Source organism: Rhamphochromis sp. 'chilingali' (genome assembly GCF_963969265.1).
Source record: "Rhamphochromis sp. 'chilingali' genome assembly, chromosome: 10".
Taxonomy (NCBI): Eukaryota; Metazoa; Chordata; class Actinopteri; order Cichliformes; family Cichlidae; genus Rhamphochromis; species Rhamphochromis sp. 'chilingali'.
This window is the reverse complement of record NC_137937.1, coordinates 22,986,584-23,008,324: the sequence shown is the minus strand read 5'-3', so window position 1 is coordinate 23,008,324 and position 21,741 is coordinate 22,986,584. Positions and strand designations below refer to the sequence as shown.

The 21,741-nt window shown below is 39.9% G+C and overlaps 1 protein-coding gene across 1 annotated transcript; it reads right to left on the bottom strand.

The window, feature by feature from the left end:
* Positions 1–8,034: 8,034 nt before the first annotated feature.
* LOC308404477 (glial cell line-derived neurotrophic factor-like) lies at positions 8,035–11,344 on the bottom strand. The gene is made up of 2 exons (XM_080894547.1): positions 10,595–11,344; positions 8,035–9,960 (listed from the first exon to the last, which is right to left on the bottom strand). The coding sequence occupies exons 1-2, from the start codon at positions 10,821–10,823 to the stop codon at positions 9,374–9,376; spliced, it is 816 nt and encodes a 271-aa protein (XP_080750673.1). The 5' UTR covers positions 10,824–11,344; the 3' UTR covers positions 8,035–9,373.
* Between the last annotated feature and the right edge of the window lie 10,397 nt (positions 11,345–21,741).

The window sequence follows — 21,741 nt, the reverse complement described above, 5'->3', positions numbered from 1 at the left end:
AGACAGGAGGTCACTGACTAAAAACTGAAGTTTTAAAAAAGAAACATGGTTAACAAGAAAATCCACGAGCTGGAGTTTGTTTCATCCCAGCATTGTCCTGTTGCGATGCTTCAGCTTGGTTGCTCACTGAGGACTCAAAGCCTGGTCCCAGCGGTAAGCTGAGATTCAGCAGATCAGCAATTTGTCATGCAGCATTGTGTAACAGAATTCGCTGATAGTAGTCACAAGCAGTGCTTGATCTTGTGTCCAGATGCTGTACAAACTACAATAAAAGGCTAACCTAGAAAAAATTAAAATAGTTCAAGAAATATCCAGAAAGAAAACACAGTAACTTAGATTGTTACATTTGTTTTAACACTCATTAATTGTGTCAAATCAGTTTCCTATTAAGTATGATGCTTTGACAAAAATATTTAGCAGTTCTTATTCTGTGTTAGTGTATTACATTATTTTACTGAAGTAGAGTGGATTGCTTTCATAAAGGTTAATCCAAGATTAATGAAATGAACAATCCATCACCCATTACAGACACAAATAGACTGACTTCAGTGGCTAAATGGATTCATCTCTAGTTCTTTCTTTTTAAGCTGAACAAAAAATTAAATAATTTTTCCTTAATGCCCATTTAACAAATTGCAACAACTTATTATTCTTATTTAGAAATTATACCTGAGTTACAAAGGCTGAAAAAATCATACATCCTCACTGCAGATCTTTTGCATACCACTGAGGTGTTTATGGAGGAAACGAGAGGTTCCTCCCTTTAACATCAGGGATATACAGACACGGAGAGAAGTGTAATGTGGATTTACACTCACATACACAGGAGGCAGCGAAGACACCAGGCCAGGTTTTGCATCTATTCTCAGGGCAATAAAAAGTACCAGAAAACAGAGGAACAGAGAGAAGAACTGGGAGGGTAAGCAGACATGTGGGAGGTCGTGAAGGATGGAAGGATGGAGGGATAGTGAGAAGTGGGGAAGGGATAAAGGGAGGTCTGCTGCTTCCTCATGAGGGAGGATGAATGGTAAGTTGGGGGTCTGGTTTGCCTCCTGGGTTTTTAGACACGCACACACACACACACACACACACACACACACACACACACACACACACACACACACACACACACACACACACTAGTGTGTTTAGAAAGGAGAGTATAACGGTTCCACTCTGTACCTCAGTGTAGCTTAGGTGCTCCAGGGCCACATGTGTAAACGATGAGAGGAATGCACCGCTGATGTATTGACATTGTGTGTTATGGACATTTTGTAACATTCATAACCTTTATGACCCTGAAGGGAACAGCTGTAGCATGTTGTCATGTGACGTCTAAGTTCATGTTTTATTTTATGTGACACAGGGCGCCTCGTGGATGGAGGAAACAACATTAAAGGCCTGCAAATTTAATTATTTTGTAAAAAATATACACATGTATATCATGGTTGTTTAAAGTTAGCGTTTGATGTTGTTTTTCGTGATTCTCATCTTTACAGATTTAAACGGTTTTGAGCCAACCGCAAAATCAGATAAAGAAGTTATGAATATGTTATTTGTCAATCTTGAACAATAAATCCAAATCTAAAAACACTGTATAAGTTGGGAAGGAGTTCACTTTCTGAACCTTAGAAACAGCAGTTGACTTTTTTATATAATATCATGTGATCTTCTGAAGAATCAAAACTTTCTAATGAAAGAAACAGATGTACTTGAAAATATATGTTTAATATACTGAACACAGTCAAGGTCAAGGGTTAAGACTGAACTGTAGACTGTATATCAAAGAGGGAAATAGCTATTGTGACATCAAGCACCCGCCCCATTTGAAGGCACGCTGAACATTTCGTGACAGTGTGGGGAGTCTGTGGTTGATATGCTTTTATTCCCATGTGAAGCACTTTGAAATAACTTCCTGTTTTAAAAAGTGCTATATAAATAAATTTTACTTACTACTATTTACAAAATTTTCTGCAGTTTTGCAACCGGACATGATGGTCAAGATTGGATCTGTCTATGAAACTAAGAAGCGCTCCATCTGCATTGGCTAATGACTTATGATTGACAGGTCACTAGCCAATGGGCATGCCCTATCTGACCCTAATAATGACCAAAACTTGCAAAATAAACTTCATCTTGCATTCAGCGTGACTTCCTACTAGCAACTGAGCCCATGGGGTCATCATGAAAGTGTTTATTGAGGTCACAGAGAACTAGAGCTGAGCACTGTTTTCCCATGAACTTCGATATAACTGGAAGTCTTTTTGCAGTGCCCCCTTCTGCCCATTAAAAAGAATGGAGGTTTTAAGGTACTTTCAAATGAGTGCCACTTTTCAGATGCAGAAGCACAGACAGCTGAAAAGACGGATGTAGATACCGTTGGTTTTTGAAGTCTCAAGAAGAGCCTTATCAGCGCCAACTTCATGAAGTCTGACCTTGAAATCGCATGCTCATTAACTTGTGACTGCTAAGTCATTATAACCCAGATAATGATCCTTTCTAAAACATAGTATGACCAATTTAAAAAATAGATGTAACATTTTATTCAGTATGACCGGAAATTAGGGGCGGAGCCAAAAATTGCTGTAGGAATGTGTTTTTAGAGTCTAAGCCAGAGAACCGTCGTCTCATAGACTTCTATAAGACCTGAAATATTTTTGCACTAACAGGTACAGAAACCTGGTGACCATTTAAAAACTACACGTGTGAGGCACTTAAAGCATGGCTTAAGTCCACCTCCGTCTTTTATTTACAGTCTTTGGGGTCAACTTCTAATGGTTTCTTTAAGCATGTCGTCAAAATGTTAAAAATAGAAACTTGTCCTTCTATATTGCTGAAACTAATTTCTTTAATTGTCATGTATTCATCGTGGAACAGTAAAGCAGAGATTCAAAAGGCCCCGATGTTAAAACGCCCAACTTAACGGCAGCTGTAAACATGTTTTTTGCCTGGTGAAATAATTGGTTTTGGTCTTAATAGCTTTGTGATTTTAGATACACAACTCACTCATTTAGATGGTGCTCGGGACCTGACCACGTGGTTTTCCACTAGCTTCTACTGATTTGGTACAGTGCTAAATTATTGCTACACTTTGTTAACCCAGGCAAGCTAAAATGAATGTAGATCCGAGCTCTACCTTCTTGCTGAAAAATGGACATGTCTGTCTCTGTGTTGTCTTCCCAAAAAATTCCAGTTTTAGAACAGGGGTCGGTGATTAATTAATTGTGTTACATCTAATCTTTTGAGGAGTTTATAGCATTTTATAAAGAAATTAAATTAATACTGACCAGAATAGATTTCAGCTTATTAGTGCGGCCCTCCACAACAGTCCCAGTTACTCATGTGACCCCTTGGGAAAATTAATTTCCCACTCCTGATTAAGAATACACATTTCACTGTAAGTAATTTCGAGCTGGTCAAAAAAAAAAAAAAATCAAATGTAACATCTTTGCTGGTGTGTATCTTTGGCAGTGGTCTGTCTGTCACATCAGCTCAGCAGCTGCCTCTTTGCTTGATGTAGTGTGTCACATCGGAGCAGACAGTTTCCACTCCAGCAGGGCTACTGTTTGCTCTGCCTGTGAGCTGTTTCTTACCCTTACACTCTAACAAATACAGAGGCCGACAAGAGAATCACGTCATTAAACAGCCTGTCTACAAATCTTCAGCTGTGCCTTCTCGAGGTGACAGCGTTCATTCAGAAAAGGGTTTGCGCACATGAGATCCCGAAAGCACTTCAGTGAAAGCAAAACGGAGAAGGTAAAATGTTGTAAAGGATTTGCTGAAATGTCTTTAGAAAAAGACTGTTAAGCTGGAGAACACAATAGCTCAGAGGGCTTAATGATTTATGGTCTTTGATCACAAATGTAATTGATTTCTTTCTTTATTTTTGTGGTTTCCTCGTATAGTCCACAGATAAGTATGTGTAAATGCCATCACCCCATCAGTAGCGCCTAACTGACCAAATATGAATTGCTCAATAAAATATGATGCATGAAAAACCTAAGGAGAGCATGTTTTCCTGTTTAATGATCCAATTTTCCCTTTAAAAATATTACAAATGGTACTTAAAAAAAAAAGAGAGCAAAATTATTTAACTAATATGCCAGAGATGTAGACACATGCACTTTGAGGCATAGATGCATGCACACACAGAGCAGGTGTAAAGGACATTCTCTGGTTACACCTGAATATTTAACTATCTGAACTAACACATTCTCACACAGCAACACGCAGGTGATAGTGTTGCATTCACACCTCTCATCACTTCATATTGCAGGGCATCAAGTCATGTTTAAAGCTATAATATTTGCTTAAGATCAAATGATTCAGACGTATAAAGACTATTAAATGAAATTAATATCTGTTTTTTTAATGCATTGTGCCACTGACGTTACAGAGTTAGAAGCTGGTGCTGTCTCCCTCTTGTTGGCAATTGGCTGAAACAGTGCATGTTCCATCTGCAGTTCACTGCAGTGATGACTGATAACACGTGTCTCAGTGTGTGTGGTAACAGTGATGAGTGGGGAGTCTGTGGTTGGTGGTCCAGACTGTAGGTTTGATGATAAGCCAACTGATGATCGGTGCAGTCCGGTTACAGCTCCAAGTTAATTCCCTGCGCCTCTGCTTTGTGTTTCAGCCAATCCAGTGATGCACAGCAGTGTTTAAACAGCACTGACTGGGTGGCAGGCCTGTTTCTTGTATCAGAAAAAAATACGAGTGATTTAGTTTTTTGATATACTTTGTACTGTCTATTTTGATATAGCAGAACTTTGGCACCAAAACTCCAGCCCTCTCTTCCTCCCTTTGTGTTTTCACTTGTGAAGCAAGAACTTCTCATTAAAAGACTCATGAAAGCTACTTTCATGAGTCTTCAGTGGCGAGTAAAAAAAAAGAAATCTTGGAGCTTCTTTTGATCTAAAACAACAGGGTGAGACAGCATCAGTATTGTGTTGTCATAATACATCCTGAATTGGTAGCTGTATTATTTTCATCTATGATGACTCGCCTTTCTCTTTCTGTGGTTGTCTTTGCAATTGTCTTGTCACGTAGCCTGAGTCATTCTGACAGATTCCAGAGCGGTGGCACAAAGAGCTTCTTTTAGTTTGACAGATTTCTCATGAAGACCCCAGACATGCTTCATCGAACCATGATTACATTCAGGTTATCATCTGTATCTTTTCTCATGCCAGCTAGCCCAATACTGACTAACAAGACTGCCCACAATTGCTTCCTCTTGTAAACAACAATAAACAAGATGAGGAGGGAATATGTGCTTCCAATTTCTTATAAAGTAAATCTTTAAGGAAATTGGAAGGTTTGAGGCTGAGATGCAAGATGTTTTTTGGTTTATTTACAGAAAAAAGCAATTTCAAAAAAATCAAAAACTACCGGGGTGAAAATTATTAGCCCGCCTGATGCTAATAGTCTGTTGCATACCCTTTTTACTGGATAACAGCCTGCAGTTGTTTGCTATGGTTTCAACGAGTCTCACACACATCTCCTGAATAATCCCAGGCCATTCTTCTATTCTCCTCCAGATGTAATGGTCTTCTGACACGGACCTTTGTCTTTAGTTCATCCAACAGATTTTCAGTGGGAGTTAATTCAAGGCTTTGTGCAGGCCAATCAGTAACGTTCACTCTGGTCTTCTGAAGGTAATTCTTCACCAGCGTCTTGTTGGAAGAGGAAACAATGACCCAGGCCCAATTTTGCTGCTGACTGCTCTATTTTACATCCACCATTGTGTATCACAGTGTTTTAATATATTCACTGGTCATTTCATTAGGTATAAAATGATATAATGCTGGTACAGGGTTTGACACTCTTCCTATAAGCTAATCTTTAAGTGACCCACCCTGACTGGTAAGTTCCCAGACATCTAAAATCACCAGGATTTTTCTTAGAAGATAAGAAGTTTTCCAGACCAGAGAACAGTGATCAAGTAGGAAATAAGTGGTGCCTTAGTTTATAGTTAGTTATCACTTCTTAAGTTACAGCTTGTTAGTACTGGGTTGGACCTCCTTTTGCCTCCAGAGCTGCTTTAATTCTTCCCAGCATAGACTGCTATAGGATTATAGGCTTATAGGATATTAATTTATAAATCCGTCTTTTAATTTTTCAAAAATATATATGCATCTTCAAAACCCCACAATATATTATTTTGCAGTCATGTTTTAAGACATCATTAGGAGGTTGGATGGTCGAAATTTGCTTTGAAAAGTGGAAGCTAACCCAAATATAAAAATAAAAAGAATTTCTAAATTACAAAAATGGTCTTATTTGTCCAAATTTTCAAGCTCAGAGCCTCGGGGATTTCGCTCGCACTCACCCAGTGACTGGGTCTTTTGCTTTTTGTCAACAGAAGTAGTCTGGAGAAAAACTTCACATTTGGATATGCCAGGTTTCCCATGAGCCAGGATATTTTAATGTTTTTTACAGCAGTGAACAAATGGGTGAACAGTACAGAAAAGAGGTCTCATGTATGAAAACTATGTCAACACTTGTAGCTCTGCCAGCATTTAGCACCTGTTTGGAACACCGCCCCTTTAAGCATTAACACTTGTGTTGTATTACACTCGAGCGGAACATTATCCCTCATTACAAGCTCCTCTAACACCGTGAACAAAAGAACAGAACACTGGCCTGACTGTAATGACACTGCCTGCTAGGTGTCATTTGGCTCTAATGGTTTCCTCTGTTGTCTACGACTATAGCACTTGTTATTTATACTTTCCATAGTGCAGCTAGAACAGGTTGCTGTTGCCATCTTTCAGGGTTACATTTAATTGTGCACATTTTCTTCATATTGTCCATCAGACTATATTTTATTATAGTGTTTGGCAACCCGAATGGTAACTACTACAAATATTTATACACAAGGCTTTTTGAGTGCAACTTGTTCATGTGTGGCTTGGACACTAAAATAATTCAAAGTAGACATAATGACTGGAAAGTGACTCATTCTGTTTACTCATCAGATCTTAATATTGCATAACTGGCTTAGTAGAAAAATTACTAGTTGCCAGTTTTTTAAATATATGGTGATTTGTATACATTTGTTAGTTCAAAGGACAAATGGAGGGGACAAAAACGCCTTCATTACTTCACGATTTGACCTGTCGTCCTCATTTTGGGCTCCATAGTCTTATTTTTGTACTCTGTTACAGTAGCTTTGGTTAATTCACATTTAAGTAATCCTTACTTCTTCTATACTGGGCCTCGGTGCAGACTATCAGTTCATCCTGTCTGAAACAAGCTATTTTAGCTCGTCTTGCTTAAAGGGCACCTCTACTTTAACCCAACTTTGTTTCTGATTGGATGCCTCTTGCAAACAGAATGTTTGAACAGTAGACAGGTGCAGTTCACAGCGAGACCTATAACCATTATAAAGGACATCTCTTTGACATCTTGTCTCCAAAGCAAAACAGTGGAGCTACACATGTCTGCCTCTAAAATTCTAATCAAAGCAGCTCTGAGCATTTCTGCTGTAGGGCATGATTTTTCACACAGAATCACATAATGGTATTTATGGATGAATACGACACTTAAAAAATGAAAAAACTGAATCTGTAAGCTGGCGTATGCCCTGTAGCTTTTGAACGAGGTTGCACTGACCCAAAGTTCAGGAGAGGAAGGGCTGTGAAATGTGAGATAAGAGGAGTGGATCAGATAGCGGCCACACACATTAGTTAAACATCTCCCTTCTCATGTTCTCCAATCCCCACATCCTCGTCCTCATTACTGTCTTCTCTGGATATTTCCCAAATTTTTAATAGTCTTTCCTTTCTTTTCCAACATACACTTCAGCTCTAAGCTCGCTGCTTATTCTTCCATGCTATTTTGCTCGTGTTGTAAGATCTTTTGACACCCCCCGCCACTTTGATCCATCTTCTTTTCATCACTCCCTGTCAGTCCCACCTTCCTTTTATCCCTGTACTATAGGTATTGTACTATCTTGTCTCTCTTGTGTTTATTGTTTCTTCTCGTCATTTGATAACATCAGATTCTGTTCATCTTTTATTATTTCTTTAAGAACCAAGGCCCAATGCTCAATTACTCGTGTCTTAGGTAAAAAGGGACTAAAACAAGATTTATATGAAAGCATTCTGGGATCAAATTGCAAATCAGAATGTTTTTCTAAACTTTCTGAAGGTTGGACAGACTTAAAACAGTATGCTGTTGTCTTCTAAGCTCATTAACAAAGGAATGGGGTCATTTTTCTCCTTTTTTCATTACAGAATACAGTACACTGTAAAAATGCATTTATTAACATTAAAAATAAGACAATTTGAGCACACATACTCTAGAACGTATAGCTGCATGTTTGTTTTTGAGGTGAGCAATTTTGGTTTAATTCAGCTGAGAGGAGGAACGAGCTCTAACCATGACAAGAAAATGCTTTCAATCAGGAAACAGTCTAATGAGCTACTTGTACAAAGGCAGAAAAACCTTTAAAGCTTTCCTTGGGGAGTTTTTGATGAATTGAAAACACAACAGCGTGATGTTTATGAGAACAGGTCTGCATTCTGTTTGTGTCGTGCACACACGCACGGCACAGACAGATGCCGCACAGCTTCCTACATATTTAAGATGCTCTGCTGATCAGTGGGAGTAACAGAAGTAAAGAAGCAGGAGTAGAAAGGACGAAGACAAATAAGCCTAGAAGCTAGTGAACATGGATGTAAACAATGTTAGACTCGAAATGTGTGCTGGCTCATTTGCGAGACCTCAAAGGCACCCACACTGTGTTGTGGTGAGAAACCCTGGATGCACTCTTAACATTGTCAAGACAACTCAACGGGGTACCTTTAAGATTAGATACTGATGCGTAAAAGATGGTATTGCAGTGTACTGCTTTTATATCAAAATAAATCATATTTGATTTAAATCTTTGGCACACTCCCATAGATCTGATCACAGTAATAAATAACATTTATTCATTACAAAAAACAAATAAATATCAATAACTTAATATATTCAAGATTTCATAAATACATCTCATATGCGTGATGTTTTGTGTAACTTATGTGCTGTACAGTAGACAGAGTGAGTTTGCTGAATGTGTGACTGTGACTGAGTATAGATGGGAATATCAAATCCCACATAGCCAAGCTGTAGGCTGTAAAGGAAGTCATAGAAGCTGTAACCGTGCCGAGGTAACTCTTAAAAGTAATTTCTCTGGGGTGAAAACTTGTGTAATGCCACTTCCTGTTTATTTACTCCTATACTGCTAAATCCAAGTCATAAATCACCACATGCCAAAAAAGCTTCTGTGAGTGAAATCAAAACAAAAGAAAAAACACTTAACATTATACCACTATAGAGTGGGAGTATAAAAAGTTTAAATTACACAAAGCCTGACAAGTTGCACTCCCTACACGCAGCCACATCTTCTGGCGGAGTGCTTCCTCACGGTGTGGTAAACCAGGCTGTCGTCCAGAAACGAGAGATCGTCGTCGAACGCTATTGGCCGACAGCAAGCCTGAGGGGGAACGTCTTTGGCGGGAAGCCTCCTGTTGTGAATGAGGTTGTAAAGGATTTTGTCGTAGTTTGTCTCTGACTTTCTGCACGGTCCTGAGCAGTACCTGAATATCATTTCCTCACTGGAGCGGTAGCCCAGACCGAGGTCAGACACGTTGAGGTGGATCTGCTTTAGCACGCAGCCCTGTCCTCTACCACCGCCTCTAATCTTCCCACCTGCGCCAGCACCTCTAGATCCCCCTTCTCTTCTGTTACTGTTTCGCTGGCTTGTCCTTTTTCTCTTTCTCCTTCTATGTCGGGTCCTGCTGTCAAAGTTATCTTTGGAGGGGGAAGAGATGGGGACGGCAGCGGCGGTGGTGCTGGTGGTGGAGGTAGATGAGGACACAGTGAGCGAGGAGGAGCGACGCATTCTACTGATGGTTACTTTGATGAAGTTCACCACATCTTCAAACTCATTTGGGAGGGGCTCCTCAGTGGTGTCTGAAACCAATTAAGAGACATGCATAAGGCTGGACAGAACACACTGTTTCACTTCTACACACCCCACTGGCTATTGAACACATGCAGTGCTGTGTCACTAAACTACACATGCACATCTTTAAATGATACAGAGGTCTCTTCTGTGGAGGCAATACTGATGGGGTGGATTTAGGTGTCTTACGAATGAGTCCCATTGTCACCAGACGCTTTTACGTTTAAGTGGGATTAAACAATGAAGACAACACAGCTACTATGTAGCCTCGTGGCACAAGTTACTTGATGGAAAATGAATTCCTAATTATTACCACTTGAAGTTATTCTTCTGAGGGGAAAAAAAGAGGCATTCATCTGCCAATAAACTGAGTATGATGAGACGTGTAACTGCAAAGGTTTTAAGACCATGATCAATCTGAATCAAATATTCGTTCAGCATAAAATAAAAGAAATTTTAAGTATAAGCAACTTAACTGGTGACCACTTACACATGTTTTCTATTTGTTGTTAGGTTTGCCAATTTTTGATTTTTTTTTTTTTTTCTCTTTCTGGTGGACACATCACCATCACGTCTTTAAGCAATTCACACAAATCTCATTGCAAATGACATATCGGGTTTGCGCACTTTCGCTACTCTCACATTTGTCTCCTCCAGCCAGCGTTTCGTCCCTGTTTGCGGTATCCGCGCGGCTCATGCTCGTGGAAGAAACAGACAGGCCGATCTGAACGGGCGGGAGCTCGGGGGGACTCTCGGCGACGCGCCCTCTCCTCTTGGTGGACGTGGGCTGCTGCGGGCTCTGGAGCAGCGGGCTGGCGTAAACGGCACTCAGCAGTATCAAACAAGTGGTTAGACTATCCCATAACTTCATTGTCCACTTCAGTCCGACAGTAGGACATGGCGCGATGCAAAATCAACAGGTATCATCTGGCAAAAGCGCTCCACGGACGTGTAATAGTTAGACTCATCAGAGCTACTGCCAGTCCAAATGGTGGTAATCGACCGTGCGCACTGCAAACTGCACGCAATCACTCACATGCCAGCTGGACAGCGAAACGCAATGTGGCGCAACATTCAGGGCACAGACGCGCAAATGCAAATCAGCGGCGCCTCTCTGAAGTTGACTCCAAAACGGGTCCAACAACACTTTAACGATGAAAACCTTTTTTTTTCAGTCCTTCACTGTTTTCATTCAACACAGTTCCTGCTGCTGACTTCGGGCCATCTCTCTCACCATCAATCCTGACTGAGCTGCGAGGAAAAGCGAGAGAGCTGGGGAGTGCTGGTGACGTGCGACGGTCCATCCTCTGCTTCTTCCTGTCTCCACCCCATGCATGGGAACTATGCAGAAGGATGGAGGCCACAGACAAGACAGAAGCTGAAGTGTGGAGTTGGTGAGAGTTAAAGAGTTATATCACCAAGGAAATCCAGAAATGTGCCTCAGATGGGCGGGAGAAGTTCCATTCTTTCCGAACCAGAATCCCCATCCTGCTTTTCGACTTGGGTTGATATTGGACGGAAAACATTTTTCCAATTAGCCAGTCAAAACAGATCGAATAGATTGTGTCGCTCCTGATGAAGACCATGTGCTTGAAATCCCACAGTTCTCCACTTAATGTACTTCAGTGCTATTTAACTTCTAGAAGTTGATGTGACAACCCTTAGACCAAGCATAACTGCGCCAGTAATTTCTTGTGTAAACCCTTTTCTCTCCCACATTAAGAGCTAAAATATGTCATTTTTAATCACGTTATGTCCGAGGAAAACTGTAGATTTCTCTTCCCATTTGTTCCTTTGTTGGTTTGTTTGAGGCAGATATTAAGAACTAATGGTCCAGTAGTCCAAAAGAACAGTTAAAAACAAATTGTCAAACATGTATGATTAGTAATTTTGTTTATAATTAATGCAGACATATGTGGATAAGCTAAGTGAGTGGAGTAAGTGGGTCAGGTTGCCTCCTCCACACTTCAGTGAAAATGCGGATAAGAGAAAGTCGGTTTTCATATCTGTTCGTTTGTTAGCTTATCCTTTTGAACATTATTATTAAGTGCATGAGGAACAGGGAGTTGATGAAAATCAGAATGATATCCAGTGACTTGATCTGAGAGCTTTATATGTGACGTGAAACACTCAGTGAAGCACTCAGACAGCTGTGATGCTTAAAAGCTCTTTAGTAAGGATAAATGTATAACGTAAACTGCATTTTCTTATATGATTCAAAGTCCAGATTGAAAAATTTTTTTTTAAAAATTATAATGGGGTCAATAAATGCTTTAGTTGGATTCAAACAGCAATCCTTTGGCTCAAGTAACCTTAGAGGGTGTGTGTTTTATTGTCAGGGCTTACATTTTAAAGCAAATCTGCTTTGTTTCTTCACTATCATGCATAAGAACATGATGCTTAGAATATAAATTGCAGCCTTATTGTTCAGTTTCTCAGGTTTTTTTAAAAAATAATCATTGCAGATAAATTGTAATCCCCTGGTTTGGTACACACAAGGTTTTTCCAAAAGAACATCTTTCCATTTCCTCCATCCCAGGTAGGCCTTATAGTTTACAGCGGCCCATGAACAAGGCTGATGTGAAATACACTTATCCGAAGCAGCATATGCAGATGTGTAAACATGCGTACGGGTCCATGCACCCTTGAACTGTAGTGTTTCATGATGAATCATGTCTGTGTCAGTGTATGCCTGCGACAGCCACATTGTATTGTAATCACTGGACTACAGTGAACATGCAAAAGCGATTTGAGCATCTGAGTATGCAGTAACTGTAAAGTCATGCACAATAACAATCTTCTTCCACTCGTGTTTTTAGAAGTTAGCCTACTAATTACTCAGAAGAGGCTTCCCTTTCCACTGACTTGCTCACTTAAATACCCTGTCCTCAAGCAATTACGCTCGTGCCAAGCAACAAATACATCAAACAGATGTTCATTTCCCTTCTTGAAAGGCATGGGGGCTGCTCTGTACTCAAATCTGTCAGCCATTTTGAGAGTTTAGTTCGACTCACATACAATAAGCTAATTGTGCCGTGTTATTCCACCCATCATTGCTGGCCGAGGTGAAACTGAGGCCCCAAAATGGCTCGTGATAGCAAAACTTGTTTTAAGTAAGAAGATATTATATTAATGTACTTAGATTTAAAATTTTAAGAAAAGACTGAGTAATATACTGGATAAAGGCATGTGTTGCTGTCTTAATGACCATTGTTTTCAGCTCAGTTTAGTTGTATAAGTTGAACTAATTCATGTCTCCTATATCAGTTTCTCTTCATAGGTTCCCTGTTGAATCCAGAATTGAATTTAAAATCCTTCTCTTCACATACAAATCACATACAAATCAAATTATGAATTATGCCATATTCAGAAGTTTGCAGATGACACGGCCATCATGGGGTGTATCTGGGATGATCAGGAAGAGGAGTACAGAAGTCTGGTGAGGAACTTTGTCGCATGGAGTCACACAAACCACCTGCAACTCAACACCTCAAAGACTAAGGAACTGGTTGTGGACTTCGGGAGGTCCAGAGAAGGTCCACTGCCGGTTCAGATAGAGGGGGAGGAGGTGGAGGTGGTCAACAAGTACAAGTACCTCGGGCTGTGGGTGGACAATAAACTGGACTGGTCATGCAACACAGAGCACCTGTATAAAAAAGCCCAAAGCCGACTGTACTTCCTCAGGAGGCTGAGGTCTTTTAACATCTGCAGGAAGCTCCTGAGGATGTTTTACCAGTCGGTGGTTGCTGGAGTACTTTTCTATGCTGTGGTGTGCTGGGGGAGCAGCACAGCAAAGAGGGACTCATCCAGACTGGAGAAACTGATCAGGAAGGCTAGCTCTGTGGTCGGCATGAAGCTGGACACTCTGGTGACAGTGGCAGAGAAAAGGACATTAAAGAAACTGCTGGACATTATGAACAATGCTGGGCATCCTCTGCACACGGCCATAAACAATCAGAAGAGTCTGTTCAGTGACAGGTTGCTTCTCCCCAAGACAAGAACTAACAGACTTAAAAACTCCTTTGTCCCACATGCCATCAGACTGTTTAACTCCTCTCTGGAGGGGAGAGGGAGGGGAAACAGGAGGACAAAGGAGGGGGGAACAACTAAGCTGTAGTGCCTCTTCACCTCACTGTACAATACCTTGTGCAATACTTTTTGTAAATAGTCAACAGTGCAATAGACTCAATACTTGAAATGTGCAATTCACTTGTATTTTTATTTTTTATTCCTATTTATTCTATTTATCCCCTTTGTATATTTTATTTATATTTGTCTCTGTATTTATATATGTGTGTGTGTGTGTATATATATATATATATATATATATATAACAATTCTGTAACTGTAACTTCGGTCGTTGCTGTGCTTTTTGGAAGTCGAATTTCCCAGAGGAACCCACCCGAGGGATTAATAAAGTTCTATCTTATCTTATCTTATCTTAAATAGTATCATATCGCCCTAAGAGAGCCTGCAGCTTGCTTGTGGTTCCTTTGATATTTCAAAGTACAATAGGAGGTAGAGCCTTCAGGTTTCAGGCCCCTCTTCCGTGGAACCAGCTCCCAGTTTGGAACTGGGAGATGGACACCTCTCTGCTTTTAAGATTAGACTTAAAACACAGATAAAGCATATAGTTCGGGCCGGATCAGATGACTTTCTAACACAATAGGTCTTTTATTCTGTCTCTCTCCCCTCAATCTGCTGGAGGTTTCTTCCTGTTTCTTCCTGTTTAAAGGGTGTTTTTCTTTCCCACTGCCACCAAGTCCTTGCTCATAGGAGTCATCTGATTGTGGGGGTTTCCTCTTTACCTTACAATATAAAGCACTCTGAGCTGACAGTTGTGATTTTTTGCTATAGAAATGAAATTGAATTGAAAACAATATTGACTTACATCCCATTTAATGTAATCCATCCATCCATCCATCCATCCATCCATCCATCCATCCATCCATCCATCCATCCATCCATCCATCATCTTCTTCTGCTTAACCAGGGCTGGGTCACAGGGGCAGCAGCGTAAGCAAAGAAGCCCAGACCTCCCTCTCCCCTGCCACCTCCTCCAGCCTTTCCGGTGGAACACCAAGGCATTAGCTGATAAATATCCTCCTCCGGGTGGGACATACCCTGAACACCTCACCAAGGAGGCATCCTGATCAGATGCCTGAACCACCTCACCTGGCTCCTTTTGATGTGGATGAGCAGCGGCTCAACTCTGAGCCCCAGATGGCTAAACTCCTCACCCTATCTCTAAGGGAGAAAGCAGTCAAACTTCGGGAAAAGCTCATTTTCACTGCTTGTATCCGCAATCTCTTCTGCCCAAAGTTCCTGACCAACGCTGAAAGTGGGGATGTAGACTGACCAGTAAATTAAGAGCTTTGCTTTTACACTCAGCTCTCTCTTCACCACGATGAACCACTATAGCGTCCACATCACTGCAGCTACTGCACCAATCTGTCTGTTTGTGAACAAGACCCCGAGCTATTTAAACTTCTCCACTTGGGGCAGGAACTTGTCACTGATACGGAGTGGGCACTCCACCTTTTCCAGCTGACGGCCTCAGACTTGGAGGTGCTGATTGTCATTCCTGCTGCTTTACACTCGGCTGTGAACTGCTCCAGTGTGAGGAGGAGGCTGTCACCAGATGAAGCCAGAGATGAGTGTCTGAGACCACCTAAGTGAAAGCCTTCTGCCAATTGGCTACGATAAAAATTATGAAGAGATTGGTGACAAAAGGCAGCCCTGGCGGAGTCCAACACCTATCAGAAATGAGTTATTGCCCTGTGGACTAAGCTCTTGCAAAGGTTGTATGAGGATTGTATGGCCCGTAGCAACAGGCCAGACACCCCAACTCCTCTGTCAGGACACCCAGAGGGACACGGTCGAATGCCTTGTCCACGTATCTCCAAATATAGATATTTGGAGATACTGTCTCAAAAGAAGAAAACAGGCCATGCATAAGTCAAAATTTCGCGTTGTCTTAAAATTTCAAGTTATTTTCTTAATTTTGGGTCATTTTCTCAAGAATTGAGTGAGTAAATTGAAACTGAGATCCCTAACTCTACTTTCTTTTTTAGGCAATTTACTTTACTGATTTAGGATACATGCTGGTGCAGAATCATTATTTAATTAGAGAATTACTATCTCTAAGATTGACAGGAGGTGGACAGGAAGTTGTCCTTCAATCTGTTTTTATGCATTTACAAGTAGTTTATTCTCCCACTTAAACAAAAGTTGTTGTTGTTTTTTTTTTGCTATAGCAGAGTTCTGTATCTTGTAACAAATACAAGATACTATTTGGTTATGTGTAAACATAACCAAATCGTTTTTAGTGCCTAGACCTAAACAAGCAATGCGTAAAAAACAAATTAAAAAAAGTGAAAAGTGAAAAGCAAAAAAAGCACAATGCCCCCAAAACAGCTGACAAACAAACTCTACTAGGACCTCTAAGATCTCCTGACACTGACTTTTTAGATATTTGAAGGAGCTCTGCTGTCACTCTAGGTGCAGCCAGTGGCATCAGAACCAAAGGACACCCTGTGTGTATCATTGTGACACCAACAGCATCTGACAGAACAGCTGTATCGGACACACTGTGACTGAAATATTTCATTAGCTATTTAATGAATTTTGGTAAACATACCCACGAGGACCAGATAATATTGACTTGTGCTGTTGGTGAGCCCCATATTTCATCTAGCTAAAACATTTTTTTCCCTAACATCTCCAGCATCAGCATTTTGTGTTTGTAGTTAATGTTAGCATGCTAGCACACTAAGATGATGTCTTACATGCTAAATATCAGCATCTTGCTCTGCTTGTGTAACAATGTTAGCATGCTTACATTACCTATGGGTTTAACGTGCTATTTAAAGTTAAAGTTTAGACTCACATAGTTGCCAACACTCATGTTTTATATATGTAAGGTAGATATACACTGATGGGGCAGGTTGTGTAGTTTCTTATTGCTAATGTATTCATGAGCATCCTTTAAACTCAATAAATGAGAGACGACCACTTCACTTTTCGTTCTCTTTATTTTGGAGATCACCATTAGACATTTCCAGAAATAAAAAAATGAATAAATAAATCAATAAAACCATACATCAGACATTTCATTGATCGAGTATTATGCAAATATATTTCAAGTTAAACTACACACTTTTGTTCTTCAAAACCAGCTCACCAGTTCTGTTAAATGTTTAGATTTCAGGTCAGCACAGAGAAGGAAAAGCTAAAAACACTTCAATTTTCACACTGAACACACTTCTGCACACTGATGAACAAACATCAGACACAACAACCACGTCAAAGTTAATTCAGTCTGCTGAATTAAACCTTTATTTTTTCACAAAATAGCCCGTGAATGAATGTAGCCCATAATTATCTTGCACTTATAGGAAGATTATAGAGGACTTTAATATTTCAAAGGACGTGCTACATTAGAGCTTGTTGCCCCATCCGAAATACAAACAAACAAAAAAATTTTCCCTGCTGGTGATGTTACATCTACTTGTACATTTGTGTGGTGTGTAAATCATTGAATAGGTTGTAAGAAGCACCCCCTTGGTGAGCCATTGCAGTGTTTAGAGAGTAATCTACACCATATGTAGTTCGGTGCTGCTGCAGCCTCGGGCTGCGAGCGATCAGACTACGGGAGCTGTGAATGTGGATGCTGTCTGCTGAGCTGAACCACAGGGACTTGGCTCAGAAATGTTAAAGTAAGGTCAGTAACAGTTATTATGCTTAAGCAAATAAACCATTTACTCTGTAATTGTCTCCAGTTTTGTGACTGTGAGTTATTGTGAAATTGTTGTTTGCTGCAAAACCCAAACGTCTGACTGCATTTTGGAAGTTGGAATTTCAAGTACAGATATGAACCGGTGGAACAATGAACCCAGATGTTCTGGTTCTTTACACACTTGCATGCAGGAGTCTGATCCTGCCACTAGTGGACACTGTAAATCACTGCTATCCACATTAAATATGGTACACAATGTGCAAGTTTACAGCATATTTGTAAAACCCACACTTTGAGTATTCTCTTCTTTTCTTTGTTTTTTAATTATGATTTCCTGAAACATCTCGCAGACTCCTGAATGATCTCCTTTTCTGAAACACAAACAAACAAGCAAAAATCATATTCTGTTGTTGTAAAAATACAAGTAGTGTAATATAGTTCACCAAAAAAAAAAAAAAATCAAAAGTATATGCCTGATTAATTTTCCTACACATTTTTAATAAAACATGGCAATAAAACAATGCTTCAACAAGTGTAACTGATATAAATATGTAAAGGTGGATGATGACAGCACCCAGAGGTGTTGGGGAACTTAAAACTTTGTTTCTATTCAAAACCAAACTGAAATTAATTTGTATTGACATTTTAATGATCTTCATGGTGTGGTGAGAAAGAACCAATTAGTTCCTCTAAAACACGTCACGGTCTTTTGACTTCAGGGCAGCCTACTGTTTTTCTCATTAAGCTCCGCAATTTTCTAAACCACCAGTCTGGTTGATTTGCTTCTACAGATTAAAATGAAGAGTACGAAAAATAATTTCTTGGAACAAGGCTAATGTTAAGGCTATCTCGTCTCTTGTCTGTCATAGTCTGAGTCAGCCTGGTGAGAAAGAGAAAACTTACCTTGTTGATTAGTTAATATATTCATTAGGTTATTAACAAAACATTAATTGATGACAGTACTGAAAAATCTATGGCTTTGTTAGTGGCTGCTGCTGTTTTATTCTCATTTCTGTCTCTCTAACTCGGTGTTTTCCTGTGTATTTGCATTTGTCCAGGAGATGGAACCATTGAGTTCCTCACTGGGCCAAACAAAGTGAAACCTCACTATCCTCCCCAAGCTTGGTGATAGGCGTTTTAGGCTTTAGTGGCAATGTACAGTATAACTATCAAGTAGTTTGAAACTTTTATACTGATTTATAATGTCACAACTCGAAACCTCCTTTGGATTTTGCCTATAATTTCACTTCTTTCAGGACTGAACTAAATTGTGATCCTTGAGCCTCATTATGCAGACACCAGACTTTATTGCAGTTCAGCTTATTTTTTGCTGTTTACAAGCTCTACTTATCCCAACTGCCAACCCTGACACTGGTTAGGTTTGAAAAGAAGCTTTTGAATCATCTAAATCAAACTATTTTTTTTTATTATGTCACAATGGAAATATAGTGCAGAGAATTAAGATTTCATTGATAATATTCCCACACAACCATAGGGTTCACAAAGAATTGCCCAAAACAGAGAAAATCTACAGTTCTATGGGCAAAACCTTGTTGATGTCAGAGGTTACAGGGGAACGGTCAGACTGCTTTAGAAGACACATGTGGACAACTTAAAAGAAAAGGCATTAACTCAGCTTAGATTATGGATTATTAGAGTGTGTATTATTTGGAGGCCTGTGATTCAGACTCGAAGCATAATCAGTGATAAACTACATATTATGAAGGGAAATATGCACAGAATAAAGACCCGTTAACTCGTCAGAGTGTATATGTTGTTCTGATTGTGTTACAGAGCCACAACTTCGCTCATTAGAACTGAAGAAGCTTCTGAGATGAGAGGAAGTCCAGTTGCTTTTCTCTCTGAGCTCCTTAGATTACCATCACCTGGATGACTGAGACCCTACAAAGACATTCCTTTAAAAGGACTGCCACTGCTAACTGCATGCAAGACTTAGTCAGCTGTCCTCTTTGAGTGAGATATGAGAGAGGTATAGGCTTTGCAGTGGTATATCGGTGCAAAATTTGCCTCTTTGTCATCATTTCTTTTTGTCGGCATGCATACCTGGTCCAGCGTGAGCTCGCTTTGACGTTGTCAGAAATGTAAAATGTAAAAAGGTCATTTCTTCCATCTTTGACAGCCCTCTTTGTTACATAAAGTGTGGGCTGGAAGTAAGTAACATACGACGTAAATGTCAAATAATTTAAAACTGTGTCACCTCTCCATAACTGCATTATTTTCTAAGTTGGCAGAGTGGTGTATTTTCTCTTATGCACAATCAAAACACAAACAAATTAATTAAAAATTCAATCACTGAATTAAAACTGAGCAGTAAAGTAGGTTGTCAACTTGTTGTTTTGTCCGCATGTTGAAGTGTCTGTGGGAAAGATACCGTGTGAGTTGATGCATGATAGGTAGAAAGGATTTAAGGCAATAAAGAACTGCATGGATGTGCATAAATGGGAGAGGGTAGCTGTTAGTCTAAAAGCACTTTGAGCAGAAAAGCATATGTCTCATATAAGTCACAGTCCATTTATCATTTACAGGTCCCCTTTTGCATGAACACGGTTATAAAATTCCTCAGTTCTAGACCCATAGGCTGTGTCTGCCTGCATGTTTACATCACGGCTTCACACAGAACCATTTTCAGGGCAACTGTTAAATCTGATCGTGAGACCTCACAAAAATGGAAAAAGCTGAGTGAAGATTGGTGACCAGCTGAAAGTCATTAGAAAGACGGTCTCAGCGGTAATCAGGAGGTGTAGAACAAGCCATCAAAGCCATAGCCACAAAATGACACCGCTGACAAAAACACAGACGGGCAAGTGATTCACACTTAGCACAAGAGTTTATGTGAGATTTTGGACAACTTCTGAAGATTATCCAAGTTACAGATACACTTGCTTGCAAGAGCAAGAACACATAAATATAAAAAGATATATTTTGGGAAAATAAGAGCACTTATTCATCTCAAATGGGTTCCAGTGTGTGTGCCACAAATCAACACAGCCATAACAAATGTAGTCATAGTATAGAGGTGGTAGTGGTGTTGAATAGATGGCATTTATAGATTGCACCATGAGTGCCTGTGGCCTTACCAAAATACCAGCTGACCAGATTAGTCTCCAGAAGCTCACCAGAAGAGGAGGATTACAGCATGATAATGACCCAAAGCACTTTGGCAAATATATATTAGCATTTTAAAAGGGGAAAAAAATCTAAAAACTGAAAAAAAAAAGGCCCTTTGGCAATACACTGAAACCCAGATTTCACCCAAAACTGTAAGCTGAGCAAGTATACTACCTGACTTGAATCTAATGGAACATATTTCTGGCATTTTGAAGATAAATGTAGAGTGGCATATCCCCTACAGAAAGGGGCAGCTGAAAATATTTGTAAAGCATCTTTCCTAAAACCTGCGCAAGGCTGGTATCCTCCTTCCCAAAGAAGACTGAACCTTCATGACAAATAAACATAGCTATATGAAGTATTAGATAAAAACAAAAGATATAAAGGTGCATTTGTATTGTTGCAATAGCACAAAAATAAACCTAGATGTAACAAAATTACTACAAGGTGGTATAGTTTTTAATTATGTGACATTTAATACACAGGGACCTCACTTCTGTTGTACATTGTGTTATAAAACCGGTCAGAAAGTTAACACTTGGGTGCAGTGCAGTAATTTTCATTTTTGATGACAAACAGTTAAAATTCCATCTACCAAAGTCTGAACTGAGCTCTACCTTGTTGCTGAGAGCATACAATCAATATTCCCATACTGACTGAGTGAATAAGAACTGCTTGCTCTTTTTGAACTTCTACTAAAACAACTGTGGGCAGCTGTGGCTTGATATTCTCAGATTTTTTGTTTTGGTTTCTTTTCATGTTAAATTGCCCTTGGGCAATACACCGAACCCCAGGTTGCTCCCAACAGTCAGTCAGCAGCCAACCAACGTAGATGAAAAAATCCTGTGTCTGCAGGTTACTAACCCTTAATGAGTCTTGGCTATTACTGTAATATTGCTTCTACAATTCCAGGTGTCTGGGA

What these genes read in the sequence shown, in the direction of transcription:
- LOC308404477 (XM_080894547.1), bottom strand. Translation starts at nt 10,823, where the DNA reads ATGAAGTTATGGGATAGTCTAACCACTTGTTTGATACTGCTGAGTGCC. An exon ending in GCTGGCTGGAGGAGACAAAT is followed by an intron (nt 9,961 to 10,594) that starts GTGAGAGTAGCG and finishes AATTGGTTTCAG; the next exon opens with ACACCACTGAGGAGCCCCTC.